Genomic DNA, 27,755 nt, shown 5'->3' on the forward strand with positions numbered 1-27,755 from the left:
GCCAAAAAGTGTGCTACACAAATTCGAAAGCCAAAGCGCAACAATTGCAAGCCGCAAATATCAATAAAAAACGAATGCAACATGGAGCTGTAATGTTGCGATTTGTTCGCTACCCGAAACACAAAAGCGTCCCGCAAAAATAGAGGAAAGGGGAAATTTGAGCGGGGTTAGCGTCGGTCTCTGGCATGCAATAATATAAATTCCGGGCCACACACACAGCCCTTTAATCGAGGTACGGCGACTGGCTGGAAAAAAAAAACAACACCAGAACACTGAAAATAAAATCCAACATCCAACTATAAATAGAGTCGGGCATAGCCTCTCCTCCTGGTAGTGCTGTGCTGTTATTGGAGTGAATTTCTGGGAAAGTCTTGCGGCTTAATCTACAACAGCATGCGGTTTGCCGGCAGCCAGGAACGCCGGCAATAAAAGCCTGCAAACTGGAGCTGAAATGGGAGCCGCATGCAGCAGCGGTTAAATATTTAAAGCCTTCGGCTTACGAAAGCCAACCGATTTCGATTCGGATTCGGATTCAGATGGAAGTAAGACAATCAGACAGGGCCGAACATTATTTGAAAAGTTTCATATTCTGGCAGGTGGAAAAGTAATGAAAGAGTGCAATAAATTATTGAAATAAATATTCAAAAGTAAATTTGTAGACCTATTACATTTTTGGTTGTAGTAAGTGGTTTGAAAGTAGACAAGCCTTTTTACATTATAAAAACAACACTAGGGGCTTAGAAACAATTTTTAAGGTGCCTGAAAGTGTGCAATGAAAAATAGAACCGTTGTCTCTCGTATTGAATTTATTGGATTTCCAGATCAAAAATGTATGTTGCACACTTATCACGAGAGAGATTAAAAAAAGATTTTTAAAAGCCAAGTGATTTTTTCTCTATGATTTCAATTAAATTCCATTTCAAAAGCCTATGATACGTATTTTTCTAATTCAACATCAATAAAATAATGGAAATGGTAAAATGTATAAACACCTTAGATAAAAATCATTCATATAATTATTAGGATATGGATTAAGATTTTGAAGTATGCTATTTTCAAACACTTTAGATTTCTATCGCTCCGCTTGACCACATAAATTCATCGTAAAAACTCTCGTGATAAGATTTCGCCCACTTTCCGAGAACTTACCAAATGCCATATTTCCTGTGCCTGCAACTAGGCTCAAGTTAATTATCAGGCTTAACAGTTTGCTAGTTAAATTCCTCCCCCCGCAAGCCACGCTTCGAAAGCGACACAACGTATAAAACTTAATGTGCCGCGTGCGCATAAAACAAAATTTCAACTGCAATTAGTCGTGCAAGGCTCTCTCAAATACCCCCCACCGACTTTACTCTGATAAAACCATAAAAATTTTTCCGCCAACATGGCAAATAATTTGGCTAACGACATTTTGTAACTAATGCTGGCCAACCGCAGCAACAACAACAGCGATAACCATTAACACGCCCCCTTTTCCTGCAAAATGCAGCAGCAGAGCAGCCGGCGGGTCATTAAAAGTCCACCCATAACAGTTTATTGTAATGCGACCGCTCGTAGGCCAACTGGACAAGTGGCCGGCCACGCCCCCTCTGCCCCTAACTTGGTGGTAGGGGGAATGTTCTAACGTATTCCTGCTACCCGGCATTGCCACTTAATTAGAAAAGTTTTAGCGCGCCACGAGACAAAAGCCATTGACAGCGACGAAAAGTTCGGGGAACGCCCTTAGTCCTGCTTATTTCCACCCATTTTCCCCCTCTACCCCTCTTCCCCGCTCCCAAAACCATCGACAAACTGCATGTCACTGGCCAAAGGAGTTAAATAGGGTCTGGACAATGAAAGAAGTGGTAATACCCTTCGGAGATTGGGAAATTATTCTACTGACATTTCATATATATAATTTAAATCAATAATAATGTCAAATGAACAAAATAAATTAATAAATCAAGAACAAGTATTTATACTTACACATGTATTATATTCACTTATTTATAACGACATATTTATAATGCTGGGAAATTATAGTTTTGACTTTTTATAAATATAATTGAAATCCCTTAAAATGTCTGATACACACACACCTATATTGAACAATTAAAAAAAAAGTAAACTAACTTTTAAATCGTAAGTAAGACCATAAATAGTTCCCAAGATTTATATATCAAACCACAATTTAACGAGATATTTAAATTTATGTTTATTTTTTAAATTGTTATAAGACGTAGATAACCAAATTCAAACCAAATACAACAAAATTCAAACTAATATTATTAAACTTGAATCTTAATAAACACACAATAGAGATAAGCGAACCGAATTCAAATTTAAGATATACCACATAAAATTCTTTAAACATTTTAATCGCTTTTATAACATTCATAGCTTTCAGAGTATTAACGTATTTTAAAATCCCTCAAAAAAGTGTTATGCCCTGAAACAGGGAAGAAACATGCTAAATGTTCGGCTATTAGCAGCAACAAATGACATTTGAGAAAGACAAGACTTTATTTTTCCGTTTTTTTCGGGGGGAGGAACAGCAGGCCAAAGACTTTGAGCTATGAGAATGGCAATGAGGATGGACGCAGCCGAGAAGAATCGGTGCGAGAATGGAGGTTAAGTCAACTGAAGCCACCTGGTACCGCGAACCGGATCCGTCCTTCACTCGACGCCACTCTATTTGCGCATTTTTCCCAATTAATTGCTTCTACGTGGGCGTCCGCTTCGCGAATGTCAACAAAAGCCGCGGCCTTGTGCACCGCCCCACCACCCAAACAGCACCCCCCATTCTCTTTTTTTTCGCTGGGGAAATGGTGGAACCACCCGCTGGTGGTGCTGACAAAAACATATGTGAAACACAAAAAAAAAGAACCAGCCCCACGGAAGATATAGACTCATCAATGGGTTTCAATTGAAAATTTTTGCACGGCATGGCTTTTCCTCTTGCCTTTCATTTGTTTGGAAATGGGAATTGGAAATGCGAGTGCAGCAAACAATAAGCAGTAACATTCGATTCGTGTATGGGTGGTAGGCCTTCGATTTTGGGCAGCAGATGTTTGCCGCCGGATTGCACAGCTGCCCGGGAAATATCTATGCAAAATTTAGCCAATATCCCCTGAATTGGGGTAAGTAAATGCGATTGGCAGTACTGAAGAATGTATAACAATAGCAGTTATTAAAATTTATATAAGAAAGAAATTTATATTTATGCTCCAAATACACAATTTTAAATAGTCTATAATACAATTGTTGGTCAAATAAATCAAATACATTGAGAACCTTCCTAATACTATTTTTTTTAATTTCATAAAACCGCTTTGCAATTGGATATACCCATTTTCTTATTTCAACCAACTCAGACATTTGTAAGTTTTTATTTCCCTTTCTTGTCAGCCTTCGAATGAGTTTGCATTTCATATTAATATTGAATTGGGCGTGTCACTGCCCCCTTTCAACACCTACTTTGAAATGATGAGAAAGAGTTACAAACACGCGATGTTCTAACAAATTCGCAATCATTTATCATTCGATGACACTTCCGCAAAGGAAAGCGATATCTGGAGTTGTCTGTAGGTGGGTCGCTCACCCCTCCATCTGCCACTCCCCCTTTTCCGCTGTCAAAACAAAGACTTCTTCTTTTCTCTGTTCTTTTTTCCATCGCAACCACAAACAAGCGAATTAGCTGCCCTGCCATTGACAGGGTCTAAAATGGGAGCTGGGGAGTAGTAAGGGGCTACCAAGACTGTCAAAAGCAAGAACCGAACCCAATTGGCGGCTCAGGACCGCTCGATGCGAATGCGGATGCCGATGCGGATGCGGATGCAGTGGAGGGACATCTTCAAACATGCAAGTTGGCGGCAATTGAAAACTCATTGACAGTTGACAATGGAAAAAATAATAAAAAAGCAAAACGACAGCAACTGGTTGGTTAGTGGGGAGCCAAAACTCAATTGCAGTTACATTTCAATGTGGTTACCCAGTGATAAGTAAGAGTATCAGGGATATAGCGATATAAAGATTGTTAAAACCCAATATATCACTCAATCACGACAAAATGTATTAATTTTCAAACTTTAAATCATAAAAATTCAGTTTGAATACATATATTTCAACCAAAGTCATTTGCGTGATACTCCCGAATATGTTTTTATACGATGTTTTTAGTTCTGTTGAAATATATTAAATTAAATCAAAGAGATTCGGGTGTAATTACTTGTGTTATACTTTTTTGTTTTCATTAGAAGTGTAATTTTCTTGCAAAAATACTTCCCAATAAATAAATAAGATTTAAAAACTGTGAACAATATTAATCAATAGTTAAACTTAAAACTGTATTACTAAATTTATATTTTATTAAATATGTAGTAAATGAAATTAAGGAGTACAGGCATTACAGGGTATCAATATTTTCTAGATTGTAGATTTCTCAATTTTTTTCTCGCCTAACGTTGTTTTGCAGTTTGTCGATGACAGGCAGCGTTTTGTGTCCTTGCTGTTTTCAGGATTCCCGCTCCTCGGGCTCATTCTTGTTGTTATTCATTCATTTGTATTGGCATGCTGAGACGTTTTCTATTTGAAATTGTCAGCGGCAATTGATATGCATTGCTGTTGTTGAATGTCTCTTTGTTTTGTCTACCGATTGCGGTTGGCTCTGCTTCAGGAAATTGATTTCCACAATCATGCGGCCACATATATAGTACCTATCTATATGTACTCCCCTTACAAATGAAGACGGCAATTAAAACAATAAAAATCGAGAGACTAACTTCTAAGCAGTACTAAATTGCGGCACAGTCGAACGAGCGCCTGCAAGTATGCAACGCCAGAAATGCATTTAATTTTCGGCCAGCCAGCCAGTGAGCAGGAATTTTTCATTGTGATTTGATATTTAATGCACGTACTCAATGAAGAAATTCCAACAGCAGCGCATTAGTAGACAGGGGCGTTTGGTACCAACGCCTGCCAATTGCTTTTCAACATATTTGATGCGACGACGACTTTCGACATTTTGCAACTTGCCCACGTACAGAAAAAAAGCGAAAAACAAAAAAACAAAAATACAAAAAAAAGGGAAAAATCAAGAAGCTTGGAAAAATCGTTGCCAGCAAAGTGCAAAACCAACAACTGCAGCTGCAGCTGCAGAAAAACAACTGCGACTTTGGTTAAGCATACAAACTGTATATAACGCACACAAACCCCTCTAACAGCCAAGTGAAGTGAAGTATACGCCATGTTGACCCAACAACAAACATAAAATGTAATCGCAGCTAATAAGAAAACTAAGCAGATCCTTGCTGGTCACGATTTACGCTCGTTTCGCATTCGATTTGCGATGCACCACCACTGCACCACCGTCCACAAAGCGGTCACAGTGGGGCAAAACACGGTAGTTGAAAAATCTGAATAAATATAATTAGAAAGTTTAAAAAATAACAAAAACTGGGACTCAAATCCTTAAAGTTTTTGTCTTATCAGAACATTTCAAAAAGCCAATTTCAAAATGGGCAGCAAAATTTTCGGTCGTTAAATCGACAAACAGAAAACAGGAAATATAACATGAAAACGAATTGAGTATATCAGATAAGTTGCAAACAGAATTAGCTTAGCATTAAATTATAATACGACAATATGTACGATCAAAGTTACCTTTTTAACAAAAAAAAAATTTTCCAAAGTTAAGTAAAAGATTTTTTTTATATTTCTTATATATATAATTATTGTCATATTTAAATTATATTTATAAGAAACATATATATATTTTGTACAGAATAAATTGTTTTATTTATTTTTTCACATTAAAATCGTTTTTCATACAGGAATTATATAGTTTTGTTCTTCTCGTGATCGCTTTTGCCCCACTGTGCTGGCCAGCGGACCTGGGCTGCCATGTCAATGGACATTTAATGGCGTTCCCCATTATGCGCCGCATCAAATGTGCCAAATACGCTTCGCTGGCAATAAATGCTGCATGGCGGCGAGGCTTCCCTTTCGGATGCATCCATTCTCCGTTCTCCTGGCCAAGACTAGGGCTCTTGTCCTTCCGTCCATCTTGGCCTCATCTGGTCTCCGTGGTCTCCGGATTCGTTCCGGCCACGATTTGCAATTTTGTGTGCATCTTTCTGTGCCTTTGCCCGGCGTTTCTCGTAATTTTTCGTGAATTTCTTCACGTACTTGCATTCCATCTTCATCGCTCCTCGTCCTTGCAAAAGCCATATCTTCAGCTCCTGTCGCTCCTATATCTCCTACAGCTCCTCGTCCTCGTTCTCGTCCTGTCTGTATTTGGCCAGCTTTTGGCCCCGGCTGCAGCACTGGATTGTAATGGCATAACCTTTGAATAAAATTAGCATTATCGAAGCTCACTTTGGCGGCCATTCCGCTTCGCCTGTCGTCAGGTGTCTGTGTGTGTGTGTGTGTGAGTGTGGTGTGTGTGAGCGTTTAGGGATCAATAAAAATGCTCAATGACTTTTTGAGCGCCATATGATGCCTGAAAAGGCCATTAAAATAAACGCTCAGAAACAGCAATGCAGAGGTCAATGGGGTTAGTTTTTTCTAAGACCTGAAAATTTAAAAAAAAAAAATCTATTTTAAACGATCATTTTATTTTTTCTAGTAGTTCTTAACTGATACTATTGATACTATTTAATCAATCATTTTAGAGTAAATATAAATATATTTATAAAATAAAGAGGCATTTTAAATATAAATATATAATTTAAGGGTTAAAATCCATAAGAAGAAATAACTAAAGAAACTAAGAAAAAACCAACACGAAAATTAGTTAGAAAAAGGAAAATTTATAACGGACCAAACGGCGTATTTTTCTTAAATTTAAATTAACCAACAGAAATCGGTAAGCAGGATTAATATATAATTTAAAATGGAAATTATCATATCAAATTTGATATATAATTTTATTTTTATATGCAAACCTGTATTAAATATATAAAACACTTAAGAATTTATCAAAAAGCTCTTCAAATGATTTTTCGTTATCAAAAAATTACTAATCCAAGACACCAGAAGCCATATCAAAAAGCAATAATTGAACCTTAAAAAGTTTGAAACTTTCGACTGAAACTATTGTCAGTTGTTTTGCTGCTGACTCCCCAGCATCGCAACCTCCTCGAAGTTTAAATGTTTTTTGTAGGACACACACATCAATTACGAGTGTCCTCCCAACTCCTGCCCATAAAACTAATTGGTGGAAAATTAAGTTTTTGCGCCAAAATGATGGCAAATTGAAATGCAATCGGGGCAAAGCGGATTATAGAAAAACTTTCATGATTGAATTCTGCTGGTTGGCCCAACATCGACCATCTACCATCTATCTACCCCATCCGCCACTATATGTATAGGACTCTTTTGGATTCGGAAGCTCTGGCAAAAAGCGCAACGAGAACTTAATTCTGCATGAGTACGGTTGGTTGAGGCCCATATGCGATTGGCAGAGCTTATGGCTGTTGTGTGCCTGCCAAAAAAATCGAAAACGAACAGGAGCACGGCAAACAGGGCCAAAAACCGTGGCACACACGGCGTAACAACGATTTATATTTTGCTACTTTCGCTATAAAAAAATAAATATGCAATAAAACAAAACGACAACGGGCCCCGACATATGCATTATTGTCCCGCTCGCTGGCTCCTTGGATATATTTGCTGGGGAACGAAGACATAAACCTAAAAAATATATGGCGCGTTTGGCAGAAACGAAGGCAGGCGCAAGACCGAAACCAAGACAAAGGCGTTTCTAAATGCCAGTAGCAGTTACACGGATAAAAATGATTATAAAATTATCTAAAATCATAACGGATATTAAAAACTCTAAGATGGCCTAAAATTTATAAAGAGACAAGCATTAATTAAAATTGTTCCAATTTAAAAGACATACCTGGTAGCTTGGACTTCAAATGTACCTTTTTTTTGTAGTACATAAAGTTGTATTTGTATTATAATAAAACAACTTTTTTAACATAGTGCAAAATAAGTTTGATTAGTAGAGCTTAAAGCAAACAAGTTAAGCCAAACAAAAATGAACCAAGTTTGCAAAGAAAAAACCACTATCAAAAAAATTTTCAAAAATTTTAGATCATAAATGCTTATCCGTAAATTTTCTCATTGAAAAGCATGTGATAAGCAACAATCTACTATTTTTATTTGAAATAATATTTTATTTTCTCAGTGCAATGTTGAAAGATAGAGAACAATAGGGCGTATACGTATAGTATTGTTCTACCAAATTGCGCTCTCAGCTGGCGCACGACTTGACTGCATCTACTTTGGCATTTGGCATGCACCAGAGAAGCAGAAAAGGGGGCACTTTATGAAGCGCGCATATGTTGGACCCCTTTTCTGCTGGGCTGTATGGGCTAGGATAATAAAAATGAAGGACTCTTTGCCATATTCCCCAGGCAAATCACTGCAGTCTCGGTCTGAGGCGAAGGCTATAAAGCAAATCGTTTGACATTTGTTTTGATTTGCCATGATTGCTAAAAATATCTGTGAGACAGAATTGGCATCGGGCAATTGATATGCACAAGTGAAGTGGAGAACTAAAAGTGGAAAAGATTAACAAAACAGTAAGAGAAGGCAAGGAAGGGATTTATTTGTTTTAAAAAAAATTGGATTTTATTTTGTATCAAAATATGAAAATCGTTTCCACTGCTCAAACTTTATGGATGAGATTTTAGGCAGCAAAACATTTCTTTAAATATATTTATACAAATTGCAAATCTATTTTATATGGTTTTAAGTGCCTTAAACTAAGCTAAATGTGGAAATTCTTTTTATGACCTCAATCAAATATTACTTTTCATTTATAAAATAATATGAAATATAATTTGGTTTTCAGAATCATAAGGTATTTTAACTCATAAGCTTCAACAACAAATGAATTGATATGTTAGCTCAATTGTAATCCCTTTAAAATACCCACAACCTACTCTCAACCTCCCTTCCGCAATTTCCTTGAGCCTTGCCAAATTCAATAATAACCTTTTGGCACTCACTTACCCATTCCAATTGGGGCATTATAACCATTACGATAGTATGCTGACCCGACTGACCCTTTTAAGTGACTTCACTTCCACGCTCAATGCGGCGTCGTACAAAAGTTATTTCTTATCATAATTTCGAAGACAATTAGCCCGCAATGTGTGCTTCTTCGATACGGAAAACCCACTCCGAAAAAAGCGTATCGATGGCAACGAAACTTCGTCCGGGTCTTCGAGAGCTACTTAAAGTTTACAGCCGCCGCCAGGTCCAAAACAATGCCAGACAATAATTGGCCAAATTTATTGTAATTAGCCGCACACGCAAGCACCGGGCACTCAAGTCAGTAACCAGTATACAGTAACCCACCACATGTGTCCGGACTTCAGACTCCGCCGTAATTATTAACATTACGGAGGGGATGCTCGTCCTTTTGGACCTGAGAGCATGTTGTCACATGTGTGCGTGGCGCTTTGAGAACGCATTTAATTGCACAAAGCCTCTTTGCTCTTAGAGAGTTTTTAAATAATTTAGTTGTGACGTTAGGCCGGGCCTGGCCACGCCCCTTTGTCAAAGGCATCTGTCGGAAGAAGTTGGGCAGTCGGGCCGAAGGGGCGGCTACGTAATGCAGTCGAGTCACGTCACACAGCATGTCGCTAATTTTTCTACCTTTTTTTTTTCTTTGCCACTCGGGCACAAAGTTTCCTTCACTGCAATGCGCTGGCTAAAATTGTCCCTTTTTTTTAGGGAAGGGGCCTAAAATGAGGTGGCATTACTGGAGGATGATAAATTGTGGACAAAGGGTAAGGTGGGATAAACCCAAGAAGGTACTGTACCTTACTTTAAGTATGTAAATTAACTTTTTAAATTTTTTAAAGCCTGAAATTATATTCCTTAAATGTTTATGTCTATACACATTTGCAATTTTGTTAATTTTTAATTTATAGGACTGTAGGATATCTTTTCTAGCTATCAACGCAATAATTGGTATATTAACTATTTGTTAACCTTTATATAAAATGTAAATTAATTTTTTTAATCTATTTAAAGTCTGTCATTAAATACTTTAATTATTCTTATCTATAAGAACAAAATCAAAATTAAAATCATCATAGGATATCCCATTTTCGTATATACGTCCTTTTGCTCCCCTTCCATTGCTCACCTTGAAAGTTAAAATTTCGCTTTGTGCGCTTGAAAATCCTTAAAATGGCTTTTGTCAAAGGCGAGGTACAGTCACCACCGCGCGCGGTGAGCACGAGCATAACGGAATATCGCTAAGAAGTGCAGCATAGCGCAGGGCGCACGTTTCCTTTTTGTAAACTTTATTATTTCGTGTTAAAAGTAAATAAACTTAGCTGCCAACTTCACCTCTACACCCCTTCTATATCTCTCCGTAGATATGTGAAATGGGGGTTTTTTGGGTGGGGAAGCACCTTCAATACATATACATTGTTTGCCATTTGCGGTGGACGGCGACAAGCTCTGTCAGCCAGCCAGTCCAAATTGAAATTGGACATTAGACGTCCACACATACAAGCAAACATATGCACTGAGAGAAATAAATGACACAAGTTGGAATTTGAATTTGGAATTTGCTTTTATTTTCGCGTCACTGACATATGACGCATATAATTTTATTTGATTCGAGATTCGTCATCCGATTTTCATTTTTGGCTATGACACATTGATGGCAAAATTGTATTAACTTGTGACAGCAAATTGGAACAAGTATTTCGCTTATGTATACATTTCTCATTTCGGTAGAATTCGCAATTAAGTCATCGAGATGAGCTCCTCAGTTTTTCTCTGCGGATGTTTTTTTATTTGATTATTATTCTTTACCTTTATGTTCAGGTAGCGTTACTCCTAAATGACTCATATAGTTAGATTGTCAAGTTGAATCATTTTATGCGAATTTGTCATCCTGTTCATATTTTTGTTCATGACATAATTGGTGGCATTAGAGAGCTAATTTCATTTATGATTCAAGGCACATCCAGAAACCACACAAACCTGCGAAAGGAAACTGAATGAGTATATTGCCCTATTAAACAGTTCTTAAGTGGCAGCAGCTTACTTTTTTTTGATCGATCCTTAGTCATCGTTAGCCAAAGAGTGAATTATTGAAGTCATTTCAAGACGGAATTGATCAGGTGTTTTGTCCCTCAGGGCAGGCAGTAGATCCAAACACAGTAATTTATACAATTTTTGTTTAACCACTTTATCAATGTGTTCGCAATCGGAAATGTCCGCCGTTGTTTCTTTTAGGATCAGTAGAAAAATACAGTTATATTGTTCAGTGGTCCTGCAAAAATCAAGGGCGGACATTTCCGATTGCGACTACATCAATGCAGTGGCTGCTCTAAACGTTTTTGTTCAAATCAAACGCTGAAGTTCGCGGCTGCGGTTGACTTCTCTTCACGGAGAACCAATCTCGACTGATCATAGTAAGCTGAGCTCGAATATTTAAGTATTTCGGGAAACAAAAGTCATGTTGCGTTATCTCTAGCACTCGCGTTCCCAAAAAAATGTATAGCTATTGTACTAAGTGATTTTCATTTTGTGCACCCATCCACTAGAGATACGTGAGCCTACTGATTAAGCCTGGTATATCACTCTTATCTTCAGCTAAATTCGACCCACTTAGCTCAAAAATCAATATTTGATTTTCAGTGAGAGTAGGGGTTTTTTTGTAACTTGTAAAGAACAAGATAAGCCCATCAATCTGAATAAGTTTATCAGGAAAGGTTAAAGCTATTAATTTTCTTTTGTAGTTTTTCATTGACGGAAATTGTGACATATTTTATCAAAATTTGGTTACCTAACTAATTTATTTCCAGTGCCCGTATATGTATTTAGATGGCAGCTTCTGTCGTCGCCGCGACTGCTGACAACTGGAACAACAACCACAACTAGTACAACAACGTGAACAACAACGGAACACTAAGGCACACACTCATTGTGAATGACAACGCCCCTGGTACGTGATTTCATTTCCGTTGTTGAATCCTGTGCATTGCTCGTAACTTGACTCCTCCTTTATTTTTGCACCACCCACCCACTCTGTCTCTCCCCTTTCTCCCGCTTTCTTCCGCTTTCTTTGGCAGCTTGTGCCAGGCATTGACCCAAAATTAATATGCCCATGTATAAAAAAGTATAAGTGTCAAGATATCACATATTTTCTTTATTTTTTTCTCTAATTTAAACTCCCAAAAGATCATCCATTTTCATGAAGTTAACCATTTCAAGTTTAGACAATATTACAATATGCAACGAGTAACCAATACATAATAGATTTTAATTAATGTATTTTTTATATATGATAACGAATCAGCATCTCAACATTATAGATTCAAAAGCTTATCTAAAAAAGTCCAAGACAACCGGTTTTTTTGCCCATTGAATTGTGGGAGCAAATCGATATAATTTCATTCAAATTTATTCCGTCTTTAAAGTGAACTTCGCCAAAAATAAATAATGCTCCCTAACGATTTTTCATATTTTCAAACCCAAACTAATCACCCATTATTTACTGGATTTTCTCTTCCGACAACCAAAGGTTATTTGTGGGCAGAACTCAATAAATCTTATTAGCACAAAGCCTGCCACTGACATATCAAAAAACCGGCTAATATCTATATATATTCAAATGTAAATGCAACTAATTATTCACCAAATCAAACTTTACATGGCTACTCGAAAAGTCTTTCCTAATTACGGAAACGAAATTAGGAAACCACCGAAATAATAGTGTACAAATTCAAGGGAAAACGTTTCCAAATATTTATATTTGCCCAATAACCGGCTATGACAGCCTGGTAAGCTAACAAAAGTGTGGATGCTCATGTGAGTGACTAAACAATGCTTTAATTGGGATTCGCCTATAATAAGATCTGCCATAAAACCGGGCCAAGTAAAAAAAAACAACGGAAGCCATTTGCCATGCAAATGCTACTCAAACTCCAATCTGGCTATCTTGGCATGTCTAACACGATCGGCATTTACATACGTGAAATATAAACAAATGCAGAAAAAGACTTTTGGATGCCCGATGCCTGGTAGTCTGAACTAAACTCTGAAAATGACCAACAAGTTTTTAAATGTTTGACTTGATGCGGACCATGAATAATGTGATTAACGAGTTTGCACTTGAAGTGCAAACAACACCCCGAATAGTTAAACCAATTAAAAGTTGTCAGTACATGATAGTATATTTTTTGACCTGCAAGAGAATAAAACTATTAACTAGTTATAATTAAACAGGGAGACAAATTAAAGAAATAACGATCCGTGTTGAGAGGCGAAGAATAATGTTAGCATTTGATACGTGATGAAGAGGAAATAATTTCGGCTGCCACAAAGCAATGAAGCATTCATAATTATACTTGAAATGGTATACGGTGTTTTATGCGCTTAAGGTCCAAGTAATTATCTGAGGTGTGGATCGTATAATTATAAACTCTTTCAATCTTTTCCTGAAAAGCATTCGTTAGTAGTCGCGGTGGAACCTTGAAATCAACTAGTCGAATCCATAATTTTAGGCTCACCGACGACTGAGCTAGACCCATTTTTATGACCATAATCGTGGGCAACTGGTTTGGAGAAATTAATTGACCACCAAGGGTTCGTTAGATAACAAAGTTATGGGCCTAGAAAAAAAGTCTGTTTGTTTGTTGACAACTTACAGTTTGAATTAGCATAATGCCCGCTAAATCCGCCTGAGACAATGGAAACCATTAAAAGAGGTCTGCAAGAACGACGCCAAAACTGCTGCATAATTTCATATATTTTAATCCAGAACAATGGCTTCTAACCTTTGTCAAACTAGTCGTAAAACCCAACCAGTTTTTGGCGTCTGCATTCGTTTCAAACGATCATTGCAAATTTCCGGCTACACCTGACGCATGTGCCAAAACACCCATGATCCATAAATCCAGCAGCTGCCCAATAAAACCTCAGCTGAGCCCATTAAATATGCCGTTAGCAGTCTGCATCTCAGATTAATGTCATCTTAAAGTCACTTTTGCAGATACTCACCTTACCGTCACATCCATCTGACTATCAGCGGCTTAATCTTCATTCCTCAGCTCCAATATGCTATACTCTACACCCCGAATGGGTGCTACTTCATTCTGACGACCCCCAAAGAAAAAAAACCAGTAAGATCTCATCATCTGCGCTGATTATTTAGATGAGCCGTGCTGACGAACTGAGGTTCAGTTCAAGTTTTTGGCTTTGCAGAATTTTGGGCTCGGTCTTTCGTATAAATAGTTTGCCGTTGAGCCTCTTCAGGCAGAAGCTACTCGCTCGCTCTTGGAGTAACAGATCGCAGTTGTTGTCATCATGGTGAGCCTACCCACCTGGCAGAAGGATCAAGGATTTTATCGCTAATGGTTTTGGTCTCTTTTGTGTTACAGAAAATCCTGGTTGTTGCCTTTGCCGTTCTGGCCTGCGCCTATGGCGATGTTTCCCATTTGGGTTACGACTACTCTCCTCCGGCACCGGTTTACCAGCCAGCTCCTGCTCCGGTCTATCATGCTCCGGCTCCCGCTCCAATTGAGATCCCAGCACCCATCAGCATCCCAGCTCCGGCTCCAGTCTACCACCCAGCCCCAGCTCCCGCTCCCATCAGGGTCCAAGCTCCTGCTCCAGCTCCGGTCTACCACCCAGCTCCCGCTCCCATCAGCATCCCAGCTCCCATTGAGATCCCAGCTCCCATTGAGATCCCTGCACCTGCCCCTGCCCCAGTGAACACCTACATTCCCCCGGCACCAGCACCAGCACCAGCTCCAGTGTACCACCCAGCTCCAGCACCAGCTCCGGTTTACCACCCAGCCCCTGCTCCCATTCCCGTGAGCATCCCGGCTCCTGCCCCGGTTTACCACCCAGCTCCAGCTCCCGCTCCAGCTCCCGCCCCAGTTGTGATCTCTGCTCCTGCCCCGGCTCCTGTTGAGATCCCAGCTCCCGCTCCAGTGGTGATCCCTGCTCCCGCTCCCGTGAGGACCTATGTGCCCCCCGCACCAATCAGCATCCCAGCTCCAGCTCCAGTTTACCACCCAGCTCCTGCCCCAGCTCCAGTCTACCACTCAGCTCCTGCTCCAGCTCCAGTTTACCACTCAGCTCCTGCCCCAGCTCCAGTCTACCATCCAGCTCCCGCTCCCGTCTACCAGCCCACGAACACCCAAGTTCTGGAGGAGATCGAGCCCGTGTCCAACGATGGATACCGCTACAAGACCGTGCGTCGTCGCGTCTACCGTCACCGCATCTAGAAACCTACCAAAGCCCAACACGAAAAACTGTTTCCTAACGAATTCCCACGAGGGGAGTCGTAATAAAAAATTTCCGCCTTCAATTTGTTAAACAAAAAGAAAAGTCTTCAAATTGTTTTCCAATCATAGCAAATCACTCGGGAAACGGGTAGAGGGAAACGGGGAGATGGCGTAGAAAACTCTTAAGTTTACTCTGGCCATTTGAGTGGGAAATTTATGAAACCCGAAGAGATGGCGAGACGGGTGGAATCGAACTTGCCATCGGACAGATAGTGCGGCGGAGGCAGGATAATAAGGAGTTGCAAGCAAGTTGCGGAACACTCCCCAAGGATTCGATTCTTCGATGTCGGAGGACTCCATGCAAGTCCACAGTCCTCGCTGCTCGCCACTCCACATTTATCACGAAATTTATGGCCTGGAATGAGCTTTGATGATGTGGAAATTTTTTCTCGTTAGATTCAAAAGTTTTCAGATGCACTCAGAAATCGGCAAATTTATTTCAGTCATTTAAATTGAATGTTATTTCGAAGAATGCGCTTAAATAAATTTATGTAAATATTTCAGTTAGGTTATATTTTTGTCTGTGCACCCAAATAATTAAGAAAAAAAAACACTTTATAACTTTTATTAACGGCACAAATGAATTTTAGTTAGTTATGTGTTTTAAAATTATATTCAATAACTCATTCAACGAAAGATTTTTTTTGTGTCTAAATATGTGAGCCCAAGCTGATTGCTAACTTAAAATAATTTTGTTTTTAATAAATGAGAGAATATACATTCTTGCAAGTCAGTTTGATATATACTTGTTTTTGTGAACCTATTTTGATTTGCGTTTGATTTTTGTCTGTGCACCCACACGAAATCGATGATTCCGTGGCTCCAGCTCAAAACGAAGACGGAGCCGAGTGGATTGGCCTCATCAGACGACCACTGACCACTTGTGGCTGCTAACAAGTGGCAGGATGAAATCGAAGGCGGGCCAGGAACAAGGACACCTCCAGCTGGCAGACGATAGACGCTGCAGAAAATTAACAAGAAAATGCAGCTACAAATGTCTACGGAGCTGTTCTCCCCTCGGCAATTCGATTAGGGAAATGTCTGGACTGCGGCAGAGACATTGGGGGCCCATTACCTCGATCCTCACTATTCCCGTCCGAATGCCAGGACAACCGCAGAGCCACATATTACACTTGCCACTGCGCATACTAATTAAAAAGCGCGCAAAAACCAACGGCCAAGCAACTAAAATTAATTGCGTAATTAAAACAAAATCATTTTTTTCCACCGCTCTTCCCTTCTGCCCAACCACAATGGATTGATTGTCCTGGCTTATTTCGTTAATTACATTCTGGTCGAATATTGGCAGCTCAATTAAATGAATTAAAACACATTTTTGCTTTGTGCCGACCGGCACACACGTGCATAGAGGATCTTCTATGGAGTACAGGAGTAACGAGCACTAAAATTATTTGACAGGCAATTACAATTTAGAGACGATTCGTGCAGAACGCACTCAAATCAGCGGTGATTAGATTTTGCGGTGAGCAAATTAAATATTTGAATTTGTTTTTCGGCTGTGGCCCTCAATAGTCAAGGTTTTTTAAGTAAAAATATGTTTTGATTTAATAACTTAGCAAATTTAAAGTTTTAAGCAACTTCACAATTTCTGGAAAATCTGATTTAATTTTTGAAAAAGCCAATTTTTAAACACTTGGAACAAAATAAGTAAAAATTTCCCTATTACTCATGAAAAACATATTGGCCAAATAAATTTAAGTAATTATTTCTAATTCAAATTTCTTTCATCTGATTTTCTTTTAATTGAATTTTGTAACATCATCTCTGCCATACATTGTGATATCCCCTTCACATCTTCATTTACATATCGTCCCATTTTGCTAAGCCATGCCAGCGATTAGTTTAAATTCCAATAGTTACTGCAATGTGGCATGGATTGGCTAATTTTCAGCCTCATTGCACTCTGGTTCGCCAGGCAGAAGGGCTGGCGATTAAATAAAAAGGAGCCAGGTATGGCTGACACCCAACAATTGACAGTTGGTTGCACTTCCAACCGCACTTAATTAGCAGTTAATGATGCCTGATTAACACGCATTATGGCTGCGACCCATCGACATCTCCGCCATTCGGTTTCGCCCCAATGTGCCACCCAAAATAGCCCCATCCAAGGGCCATTGACAATCCAACCTGGCCGCCAGATGGTCTGAAAATGTGTAATCAATGCTTTAGGCGCCGTGGACTACAAAATAATCACGAGTCAGCCGGCCCAAAAGTATGCAAAAGTAAACGCTCCAATGGAAAAAGTGAAAATGCTCTGGCAAAAAACCAAAATGTCATCATCAACAACAGACCGGTTGGCCTCCATATGGCTGGTATTCGAATAATTGATCACCTATATTTTGAAAAAAATATAAATGGAAAGAGTAGAAATGAACAAAAAAAACAATCAGGTTAGTGTTGTAAAAATAAATTGTAGTACTTACTTGATGAAAGAATAAAAAAATAAAACAAATAACAATCATAACAAACAAAATATATGATAAAACTAAATTAACGAACAAAACTTGTCAAGCGAATAAAAAACACCACAAATTCTAATGTGACCCCAAAATGAAATTTTAAACTTATAAGTTAAACCTTTTAAAATAGTTCTTGGTTCTTCTTTGAAATGAAAATGTTAACCGGTTGCGACTTTATTTTAAAGTTATATTATAACGGTTATATTATTATAATGGTATCTTAACTATGGCTTTAAAAATCTTGCATTTATATTTTCTTAAAAATATTGAGATTCTATGATGATCGAACTTTTCTAAATAAATGATTTTATATTGTTACTTAAATTAAAAATGGATTTAACATTTTCTTAGATATACCAATTCCACTTTTCGAGAAAAACACAAAATTTCAGAATAACATTGAACACGAAATGTACCCTCAACCTCCCCTGCTCACTCAATAAATCGGGCGTAAAAATTGATGGGTCCCTCGAACCCGCCGGAATCCCGGAATTCGCTGTCCGGCTGGCTTACGCTTACGGCTTTAAAGCGACAGTGCGGAATCGAACGTGCGGAGTGCACATGGATATGGGACATGGATCGTTGGGAAATTGACAGTATCAACGTAATTATATCAGCAGTTTGGGGGGGCCCAAAAACGAAAAATAAAGCAGGAAAACAAGGGCTGGAAATTCGTGGAGAGGCGTCAGCCACTGAAATATGCAAACGTTGACTGCCTTCATTTATTTTTACTGTTACTGCATATTGGGGCGACATCGGACGAGGGGCAGGGAGGTTTGGAGTCCTGGCAAGAGGCGCGAAAATAATCGTTATCCTGGACAGGTGGGTCCTCGGTTCGATGCCAGCAGTTGCACTTCATTTGCAGCATTAATTTGTCGCCCGTTGATTTATCTGGCCAAGGTATATATAGGCGTGCACACATTTGTAAAGTTATATACCGATGCGGCGAATGAATTTATGAGCTGGGGGGTCCATCGAACGTCGAAAAATGTTGAAAATCGATTGGCAAGAGTTTGTCATTCCCTCTTGAAGTCCCAAGTTGCATTTTGAATATTTATTAAATCAGTTTTTGCACCAATAATGCAAAATAGTTATGCAAATTATGAAGGCGAATGAGTATCTACCGCTATCTTCGTTCAGATCGAAGCTCGTGTTTCCATAATCGTATAAATATAACAAAAATATATATATATAATTCATTAGACTACACGCAGATGGAGGTTCAGTGAACTTTGGCTTATAATTTATGTTATTTAAACAGGGTGAAAGGAGTAAAAAATGCTAACCATTTCATATATAAGATTTCAATCCACTTTAAGAGCCTTTAAACTTCAAGCGATTGACTAAACTATTCAAATGTGAATGGGGGAAATATTCTCCGATGCCATTACTTCTTCCTCGTTTTTTAAACTCTTCGAAAGGGGAACGAACTATATATTTTCTTTTTGCCCTCTGATGACGCCACCATGCACTGCTGCATGTCAACTATTAACGGGCAAACAACTAAATTACTTATACGCAGTGTTGCATGACCAACATGCCATTGCGGCTATGTACAACTATGCTCCGCTAGAGAGTGTTTGTGTATTTGTTCGATATACATTTGCAGTTTCGGTTTATTGGCGCTGCGAAAATAATGGAATTGTCAAAATAAAAGGGGTTAAGTGCTTGTTTGCATAGCTTTTTGACAACACCAACACTTCACTGCCATCGTCTGTTTTATTTTTATCCTCTCGGGAAAACAAATTCAACGGGAATTAAATCACTTCGGCGTCGGAAAGTCTCCGCGGATTTTTGGCACCAACCGGAAAATTGTTCATTAGCAATTTGTGTAATTAAAAAAAGAGAAAGTGCTCGTGTCCTTCAGCTTCAGTTTTTGGGTTGTTATTCTGCCTTTCTCCCACTTGTGGCAAAGTGACCCCAGAACTTCCTACTCGTCTGGCTAATTTGTTTTCCGCTTGGCAGTGACACATGGCGACGGTCTAGCTGGCGTCATTTTCAACTTTTGACCCGATCTAGGTTTATTTTGGCCCATCTGCTCAGGTTCTCATACATAATTAAGCAATAGGCTCTTGTTTTTGGACACCTTATAATAGCTAATCAAGCAAATTAATGGCCTAAGCCTGAACTCGCCATTCGTCTGGCGGCTCTAGACCAAAAAGTCTGTAGGCCGTAGGCCTCTATTGCCAAAAGCTCGAGTTTTGGTTTCCAGTTTTCGAGCGGTTTTAGTTTTGGTAGTTCAATTTGATACACTAAAGCACAAATGTTTTATGCAAATGATATTTAAATGAAGACAATGTCAAAAACAAGCAAGTACGAGTGGAGAAGAGCATGTTGGGCTAGGGGCACTTTTTGATTGCCCCTGCAAAATGAGAAGTTTAGTGGGGCTTAAAACACATTTATTTAAATCACATAAATTTGTAGATAAATAAGGTAGGAATATACATTCCTTACACCTTCGACATTAGGAAAAATTAACCTCAGTTGAATAGTTGAACAGTTCAACGGAACTTGTTTTTACGACCAGAAACTCCAGAAAACCAATTAATTTCTTAATGAAAATGAGTAAGCTGCTGTCGAAATGCCTGTTCCTGGTTTGTGTAGGGTACCATCGTTGACCATTGGCGTGGCTCGTAAAATTCTGGTTTCTGGCATATTAAGAGACCCTGATATCCGCACTTCTTCACTCGTATTAATGTTTATCTTTCGCTTCTGTACCGCGCCCAGGTTTTGGTATAAATACCACCCGGCGGATGAGTCCAAGACATACTAGTAACGCCAACGTTCCAAGTAACACATATCCAAAATGGTTAGTAAGAAGTGAACAAAATCCTAATTTAAATCCTGACTAATTTATTAATTTAAATGGCAGAAATTCCTGGTTGTCGCCGTTACCCTTTTGGCCGTTGCCCATGCCGATGTGTCCCACCTGTCGGGCTACAACTACGCTCCCGTGAGCATCCCAGCTCCGGCTCCAGCTCCTCTGCCCGTGAAGGTGGCCCCGGCTCCAGTGCCCGTGAACACCTACATTCCCCCTGCACCCGCACCAGCCCCCATCCAGATCGAGGTGCCCGCTCCAGCTCCCGCTCCCGCTCCAGTGGCCATTCCCGCCCCCGTGAAGGTCGCCCCCGCTCCCGTCAACCAGTACATCCCACCCGCACCCGTGCACGTTGAGATCCCCGCCCCCGTGAAGGCCGCCCCCGCTCCAGTGGCCGTGCCCGCTCCCGTCAACCAGTACATTCCCCCCGCACCCGTGAGCATCCCCGCCCCGGCCCCAGCTCCCGTCAAGGTCGCCCCCGCTCCCGTCCTTGCCCCCGCTCCCGTCCTGGCCCCCCAGCCCGTTCTGGAGGAGATCGAGCCCGTGTCCGCCGATGGCTACCGCTACAAGACTGTCCGCCGTGTGGTCCGTCGCCGTTACTAGAGAGCTACTCTTTGGCTGATCCCGTCAAGGAAAAAGTTTATTAAATAAAATCAAAATAGAATCTAACATACCACAGAGTCTATGTTGTTTGGAAAGGTGATAAGGGGAAGAGTGATACTATTGCCTTAGGTTGTTAGGCCAAAGTAAAGTCGCCATACATATTTATGATCATTATCAAAATGTTCAGTGTTCAATGGAGACTCTTCTCTTACTCGATTTCTTAAATTAAGTGATTTTTGAAGAGATAACCTTTTTTTATGAGCAATTCAAGTTAAGCTGTTAGTTCGCGGATGATATTAAGTACAATGGGAATAAGAATGCAATTTTTGTACAAATTAAAAATACACATTAAGAAATTAAATGAATATCAAATAGCCAATATAAATGTTATTTGAAAATAAATAATCTCCTCCAAAACTTAATAAAATTAATTTCGACAATTTAAGTTCTACATTTGCGAAGAATAACTTTGGCCAACATTACAATTTCATTTATAGAGTTAAAAAGAAACTTAGTCATTTCTTAGTTGCGGAAATAAATGTTTACAAAACATTTCTTAAAATGAAGTTAGACTAAAAGATAAATGGCAAAGCTCGATAAAGTACTAAGGTCTTTTTTGTCTATGACCTTTTTGAGCATAAAGAATACCTCTAACAATTTATCTACTCGCAACAATTTCACTCCATCAGCCCAATCATTCCCCCGAAACATGTTCACCGTTTACCAGCCAGATGGTGCGACTTTTAAATAAACTGTTTTATAAGCCAGGTGTTCGAGGAAGGCAAACCCAGTTCGGACTTGAGTAATTAATTAAGCTCAGAGCTTAAGAGACCAGAAACAACAGACAGCACCGCCAGAAGTGGTGAAGATCAGCATAATCTAAGCAAATTGAAATTAATTTTGGCATAAACTTGAAACGACGCCATAGGCCTGGCCAACTGCTAATAATTTGGCCAGATCTCAAAAAACACAAGCGAGCGAAAAAGAGACACGAAATAAAATACAATAATTATAATAACATAAGACCTAAGCCAATATTGCGTGTGATCCACAAGCATTCATCAAATGAGCAAAATAAAAAAAAAAATGATTTAATAATAAAAAACGAAACCATAGTTTCAGCATGCCACAAAAGATATATTTGATCTAATTGCAGTTGGCTGAAGACTAAAACAAAACGTTGACCAAGTCCGATCGAAGACAATCGAAGCTAAAAACTAAAGCTAAAAACGAAACAGAAAACCCGTCGAACCGCCTTGGCATTGGAGGCTCGATTTTGGTGTGTGTTTGGTTTCGGTTATCTTCCGACTTCTTTGAGTGAGGCTAAGACCCCCATGTGTCATGTGTCATGGGGGCATCATGCAATTAATTTAGCCGCGGTTGACCTGCAGCCCCAGCAAAACAATGAGCTATAAAACCCAAGGCACACTTCGAGTTCAGCAACACAAATCGACTTGTGATCCAAGCAGCAACAACAGCAGCCAATCTCCTCAAGATGGTGGGTTTAAGGATTAAAGTTATCTAAGGATATTCAAAAATATACAAAAAACTGGTTTATAAGGTAGAACAAATATCTAAAAATATTATCTTTTTATGCCAGAAATTCCTGATTATTGCCGTCGCCTTCTTGGCCTGCGCCTATGCTGATGTTTCGGAACTGGCCGCCGGTGGCTACGATTATCCCCAGCCTGCACCGCCGGCGCCTGTGAAGAGCTACATTCCCCCACCGCCACCACCACCCCCGCCGGCACCCAAGAACACCTACATCCCACCGCCGGCGGCTCCTGCCAAGGCCTACATCCCACCCCCACCACCACCACCGCCAGCGGCGCCCAAGAACACCTATATCCCTCCAGCACCCGTTTCCGCTCCCGTGGAGACCTACATTCCCCCCGCAGCCCCAGCCCCCGCCTACATCCCTCCCGCTCCCGTCCAGCAGGAGGAGCCCGTCTTCGAGGAGATCGAGCAGCCCGCCCAGGACGGATACCGCTACAAGACCGTCCGTCGTCGCGTCTTCCGTCACCGCAACTAAATCGCAGAGGTTGACTTGTTGGCTAATGTGATAGACCTCAGCAAAGGTAAAAAGGTTGCTGGGGATTCTGTTAATGTTTTGTTTGAAAATCGATTTAAATTTGATGAGTTAATAAATAATGAAAAGAAACATTAAGCTATTTTATTATTGAAAGGGAAACAGGTTAAAATCTTATCCTAAACCAAGCTTAGAATTGCTGGTCAATCTGTGAATGCCTTGTTTAACAATCGATTTTAATTTGAAGAGTTAATAAATAATAAAAACAAATGTAATGCTGGTTAAATAAGGGAAGGGAAATAAGTTAGAGTCTAATTTTAAATAAAATAATTCCATCAGCTTTGCCTATAAAATATAGGCCCACATTATACAAAATATTATACGATTTCTCAAATGTTTTATTCAACACTAAGAGAAACACTTCACATTTATAATTCCATTTTATATTATTCCCAACATTTTTTTAAACAAACAAAGATTAAGTAGGCTTCGAGAACGATGCAGAAAATATCACCTCAACAACATGACGATTGGTTAGGGCTGACCCATCAAAGGGGAGGAGCCTTTCCAGGATGTGCCTGATCAGGGAAAACTCTGCGGAACGAAAGAGTGCCTGTTGCGTGGTCAGATGGCTGCCTTTTTTCCTTATCCTGGCCATGTTGGTCTGGTCCTATCACGTTCTGGTCTACCAAATTTGCATACAAAAAGTTGAGGGATATGTGACAATGGGGCTTCTAATGATTTTCTACCATCTCCTGCTGTTCATGTTCCTGTGGTCTTGGTTTCAGTGCATATGCGTTTCTCCGGTTAAAATTCCCGAACAATGGAAAATATCTACTGAGGATGTGGACAGATTAAAGCGAAATGAAGGAGTTGAGGGAGCGGCAAGGATACTTAGCAATGCCTCGAGGAATTTACCCATAGCCACCTGTACAAACGAGGGACTAGTGCGATATTGCAAGACTTGCTGGATAATAAAACCGGATAGGGCCCACCACTGTCGATCGTGCCACCGGTGTGTCCTCAAAATGGACCACCACTGTCCGTGGGTGGTCAACTGCGTCCACTTTCACAACTTTAAGTACTTCATACTCTTCCTTTTCTACGCTGAGGTGTATTGCCTCTATATTCTCTGCGTGATGTTCTACGAAATGTACTTAATCTGCGGATATGACATCACTTACTTGAAACAAGAGCATTCTTGGAACCTCCTTCAGTACGTGGTATGCCTGATATTTAATATTTTTACGCTGGTCATGTCCACTGTTAGTGTATTCAATGTATCCCGGAATCGCACCACCATGGAATCGACATATTCTCCGTACTTTTTCGTTGGCGGGAAGAACAACCATGGCTTCAATTTGGGATGCTTTGCTAACTTTCGAGATCTACTTGGCGACAAATGGTACCTTTGGATTGTTCCCATCTTCTCGAGTCGCGGCGATGGGCTCACATTTCCCTTGGCCTTCGATCGACTGATAGAGGTGCGCACCGCGGACCAGCGAAAAGATGATGGTCCAACCAGAGCCCAGATTGTCAAAGGGAACATGACCAAACTTCTCGGACTTCATCATGCCACTTTCGACTAATGAATATGCATCATCAACGATTGCATAAGCTCTTAAAAAATGTTAATAATTTTCTAATAAAAAAAATTTTAAAGGTGTACAGCATCTTTCGTCTTAAAGTTTATATTTTAAATTAAAAAAAAAGAAAACCCAAGTCAATTATTTAACATGAAACAGTTATATATATAAATAGGAAAAAAAATCCCGAAAAACAAGTTAACAATCAAAAATTATATTAAAATAAAATAAATACAAGTCATAAGTAAGAGCCAAACACTAATTTAAAAGGAGCTTTTATGTATTCTATATATATTTGTTCATAAAAATGTAGGTGCCTCCTAAAAACAGGTCTAAATTTAAAGGGCTTTAATTATGGTACACATTTTTGGACATCAACATCTTAACTTAAAAGTAAAAGTAAAAAATGTCAGACAATGAACAGTCATGTTTTTCTAATCTTTTATATTTGATTTAGGTTTAAAAAATAGATATACAGGTTCTTATTAAAAGTTATTTAATTTTTCTCATTTTTGCTAGTCCCAATAAAAGACAAACAAGGGCATTCCAAACTGAAGCCCAAACTGTTCGAATTCCAGGCACGAGAAGAATTGAAGTTCGTGGACTCCATCAACATCTTAATTTACGAGTCATTGGCGAGTGCATCAGCATCGGAGTCCGACTCCGACTCCATCTCCGTCTCCGTCTCCATCTCCATCCGCTTGACAATTGCAATCCGCTGGCCATTTCTCCGTCCCGCTGAGTGGCCAACATCAATAAATCCTCTGGATTCCACTCTATCCCACACTTGCATCGAAGTCGTTTATAAAACGCTTAACATTCGTGACATATTTCGCATTTGGCCGCGCGTCGGGCGCAGAAATTTATAGACTTTATCCATTAGGAAAACAATTACGAGTGCAAACAATAGCCAGAGTGTGTGCGATGTACGATGTCCAGTGGATGGACTCCCCGGCCAGAAACGATTCCTCGGGCACTGAGCATATGTTTGGATTCGGATTGGGACTGGGACTGGGGATGGGCTTGGGATTGGGATTGGGTTTGTGATTGTCGCGCCCTCTCAAGTTCATTGTCCTCGTCTATATTTTCTTATTATGCTGTGGCGACTTCTTGACTGCTGCAACACAAATCCAATTACCTTCAAAATAATAAACTTATGTACATACCAAAAAGGAAAAGAATGCCATCCAGGGTCCTTCCATTTCTCCATTTCTCTAGTTCTCCGGCTGCCGTACGCACATTTCGCTTTATCAACTGTTGATAGACTCCGTGGGGAATTTCCCGTATGTCACGACAAAGAAGACGATGGAAATGGAAATGGAAGCTGTCTGCCGTCGGGCGGCATTTTGTTTTTCGCTCCTGTTCCCTGGGTTCTATGTCCTGTTCACGCTTGCAAATGCACTGAGGGAAAAGTAGTCCCTGAAGTTAACAATGGTCCTTTTATTTTGACTACCACCTTGTTAAATTCCATTTCATAAAATAAGAATTTATTTGGGACTTTCATCTTTATCTGTCACCCAACAGTAAACATTTTTTGAACTTTATAGAGATTTTAAAAACCAAATAAACACTTACGGAAAACAAATGCCTAAAATAAAGTAATAGATTTTTATTTTACGACTATATCCTAGCTTAAATGCTCATTTAAGACAAGCCAATTTAAAGTAAAAATGTAACAATAAAACAACTGATTTTAAATAAAGTATGAACAAAAAACTAAACTTTCTCCTTTAATTTTCATAATATAATTATTAATATGTTTTTTAAAAAACAAAAAGATTTGAATTGAAGACTTTGATTTTCAAGCCTTCTTCTTTTTCTCTCACCCAATAAATAAAGCTAAAAACTTAATTTTGGGATTTTAGTTTTAACTGAATATTAATATTATTACAATTAACTAAAAATTTTTCCAGTGCTTGGACGATAGTTTGTTGATTTCCTCAGCTTGTTTGCTGCTCATTATTCGCCTTTGGCTGGTCCGCAGTGGAGACGTGGCCGTAGTTGGAGTTGGTCGCCAAATGCACGAGCGCAAATAATTTTTGCCACTTGCATGTCATCAGCATAAAGTGAGTGCAAAATATGTGTACTCGACTTGGCAGCGGAAATTCGCCTTAGAGCGCAGAGTCAACAGCAATTGGCCAAATGACTTGTAAGGGTCGACAGGAGCTGGATGAGGATGAGGAGGAGACGGAGGAGTATCCTGAAGGAGGAGGAGTGTCCTGGCCAGCCACATGTCCTCCCTTTCAGCCAACTCGCAGCTTATTGAATTCGCATATTTTCCCATTTTGCATTATGGGCAAACATTTTTTCCATTTCGCCATCCTTTGTTTTTGTGTGCTCTGTTTGATTTTGTAATCGAGGATTTGTTTGCTTTGGCTGAAGCCAATCGATTGTATTGAGTATGGGATAGGGGAAGCACTTTTTGTCCCTGCTCATTGAATGTTTCAGCAATTTTTGGTTAAGTCAAATTGGTCTAGTCGTCGGTTTGACCTTTTCACTGCCAGACTTTCGAAAGGGACGAGCTTCCAATGGAATGCCAGTGTTTTAGCCAGAACATGTGTTTGGCCTTGAGCGGTTTGTTTAGGCCTTAGTGAGTTGGTTGGAGTTGAAGAGGATTGGCTGCCAGGAAATAAAAATGGAGGGGATGGTTGTCACCAAGGAGAAGCCATTAGAATGGCGACTTTGACATTGCAAATTGAACTTGGTCGATGGGAACTTGTTGATAATATAGATTGAATTTAAAAATTCCGAGATCTATAGCTATACACCGACTTTCTGTGCGTAAAATAATAATTTAAACAAATTCTTATAAATAACTTTGTGTTTACTTAATGTTAAGATGTTTTCAACTCTGATAGTGGGATCGATATTACTCTTTAAGTTTTAAGTCGGTCCAAAATTATTTAAGCCTGTATGTATTACTTT

General features: G+C 39.5%; 4 protein-coding genes and 1 long non-coding RNA gene across 5 annotated transcripts; 4 read left to right on the forward strand and 1 right to left on the reverse strand.

Annotated features, from left to right (window-relative positions):
- Nucleotides 1–10,563: 10,563 nt before the first annotated feature.
- Nucleotides 10,564–11,232, reverse strand: LOC108144238. The gene is made up of 2 exons (XR_001774350.1): nucleotides 11,063–11,232; nucleotides 10,564–10,998 (listed from the first exon to the last, which is right to left on the reverse strand). It is a non-coding gene; the product is annotated as an uncharacterized LOC108144238 (long non-coding RNA).
- A 2,987-nt stretch (nucleotides 11,233–14,219) lies between these two features.
- LOC108144908 (skin secretory protein xP2) lies at nucleotides 14,220–15,352 on the forward strand. The gene is made up of 2 exons (XM_017270070.2): nucleotides 14,220–14,331; nucleotides 14,403–15,352. The coding sequence occupies exons 1-2, from the start codon at nucleotides 14,329–14,331 to the stop codon at nucleotides 15,252–15,254; spliced, it is 855 nt and encodes a 284-aa protein (XP_017125559.1). The 5' UTR covers nucleotides 14,220–14,328; the 3' UTR covers nucleotides 15,255–15,352.
- Nucleotides 15,353–20,492: 5,140 nt separating this feature from the next.
- On the forward strand, nucleotides 20,493–21,281 carry LOC108144909 (skin secretory protein xP2). Its single transcript, XM_017270072.2, has 2 exons — nucleotides 20,493–20,603; nucleotides 20,667–21,281. The coding sequence occupies exons 1-2, from the start codon at nucleotides 20,601–20,603 to the stop codon at nucleotides 21,213–21,215; spliced, it is 552 nt and encodes a 183-aa protein (XP_017125561.1). The 5' UTR covers nucleotides 20,493–20,600; the 3' UTR covers nucleotides 21,216–21,281.
- A 1,326-nt stretch (nucleotides 21,282–22,607) lies between these two features.
- Nucleotides 22,608–23,376, forward strand: LOC108144253 (leucine-rich repeat extensin-like protein 6). The gene is made up of 2 exons (XM_017268933.1): nucleotides 22,608–22,713; nucleotides 22,816–23,376. The coding sequence occupies exons 1-2, from the start codon at nucleotides 22,711–22,713 to the stop codon at nucleotides 23,245–23,247; spliced, it is 435 nt and encodes a 144-aa protein (XP_017124422.1). The 5' UTR covers nucleotides 22,608–22,710; the 3' UTR covers nucleotides 23,248–23,376.
- A 342-nt stretch (nucleotides 23,377–23,718) lies between these two features.
- On the forward strand, nucleotides 23,719–24,908 carry LOC108144261 (palmitoyltransferase ZDHHC20). Its single transcript, XM_017268943.2, has one exon. It carries the CDS (start codon nucleotides 23,817–23,819, stop codon nucleotides 24,831–24,833), a length of 1,017 nt encoding a protein of 338 aa, XP_017124432.1. The 5' UTR covers nucleotides 23,719–23,816; the 3' UTR covers nucleotides 24,834–24,908.
- The last annotated feature ends 2,847 nt before the right edge of the window (nucleotides 24,909–27,755 follow it).

Source organism: Drosophila elegans, unplaced genomic scaffold (genome assembly GCF_018152505.1).
Source record: "Drosophila elegans isolate 14027-0461.03 unplaced genomic scaffold, ASM1815250v1 contig_183, whole genome shotgun sequence".
NCBI classification, from domain to species: Eukaryota; Metazoa; Arthropoda; class Insecta; order Diptera; family Drosophilidae; genus Drosophila; species Drosophila elegans.

What these genes read in the sequence shown, in the direction of transcription:
- LOC108144261 (XM_017268943.2), top strand. Translation starts at nt 23,817, where the DNA reads ATGTGCCTGATCAGGGAAAACTCTGCGGAACGAAAGAGTGCCTGTTGC.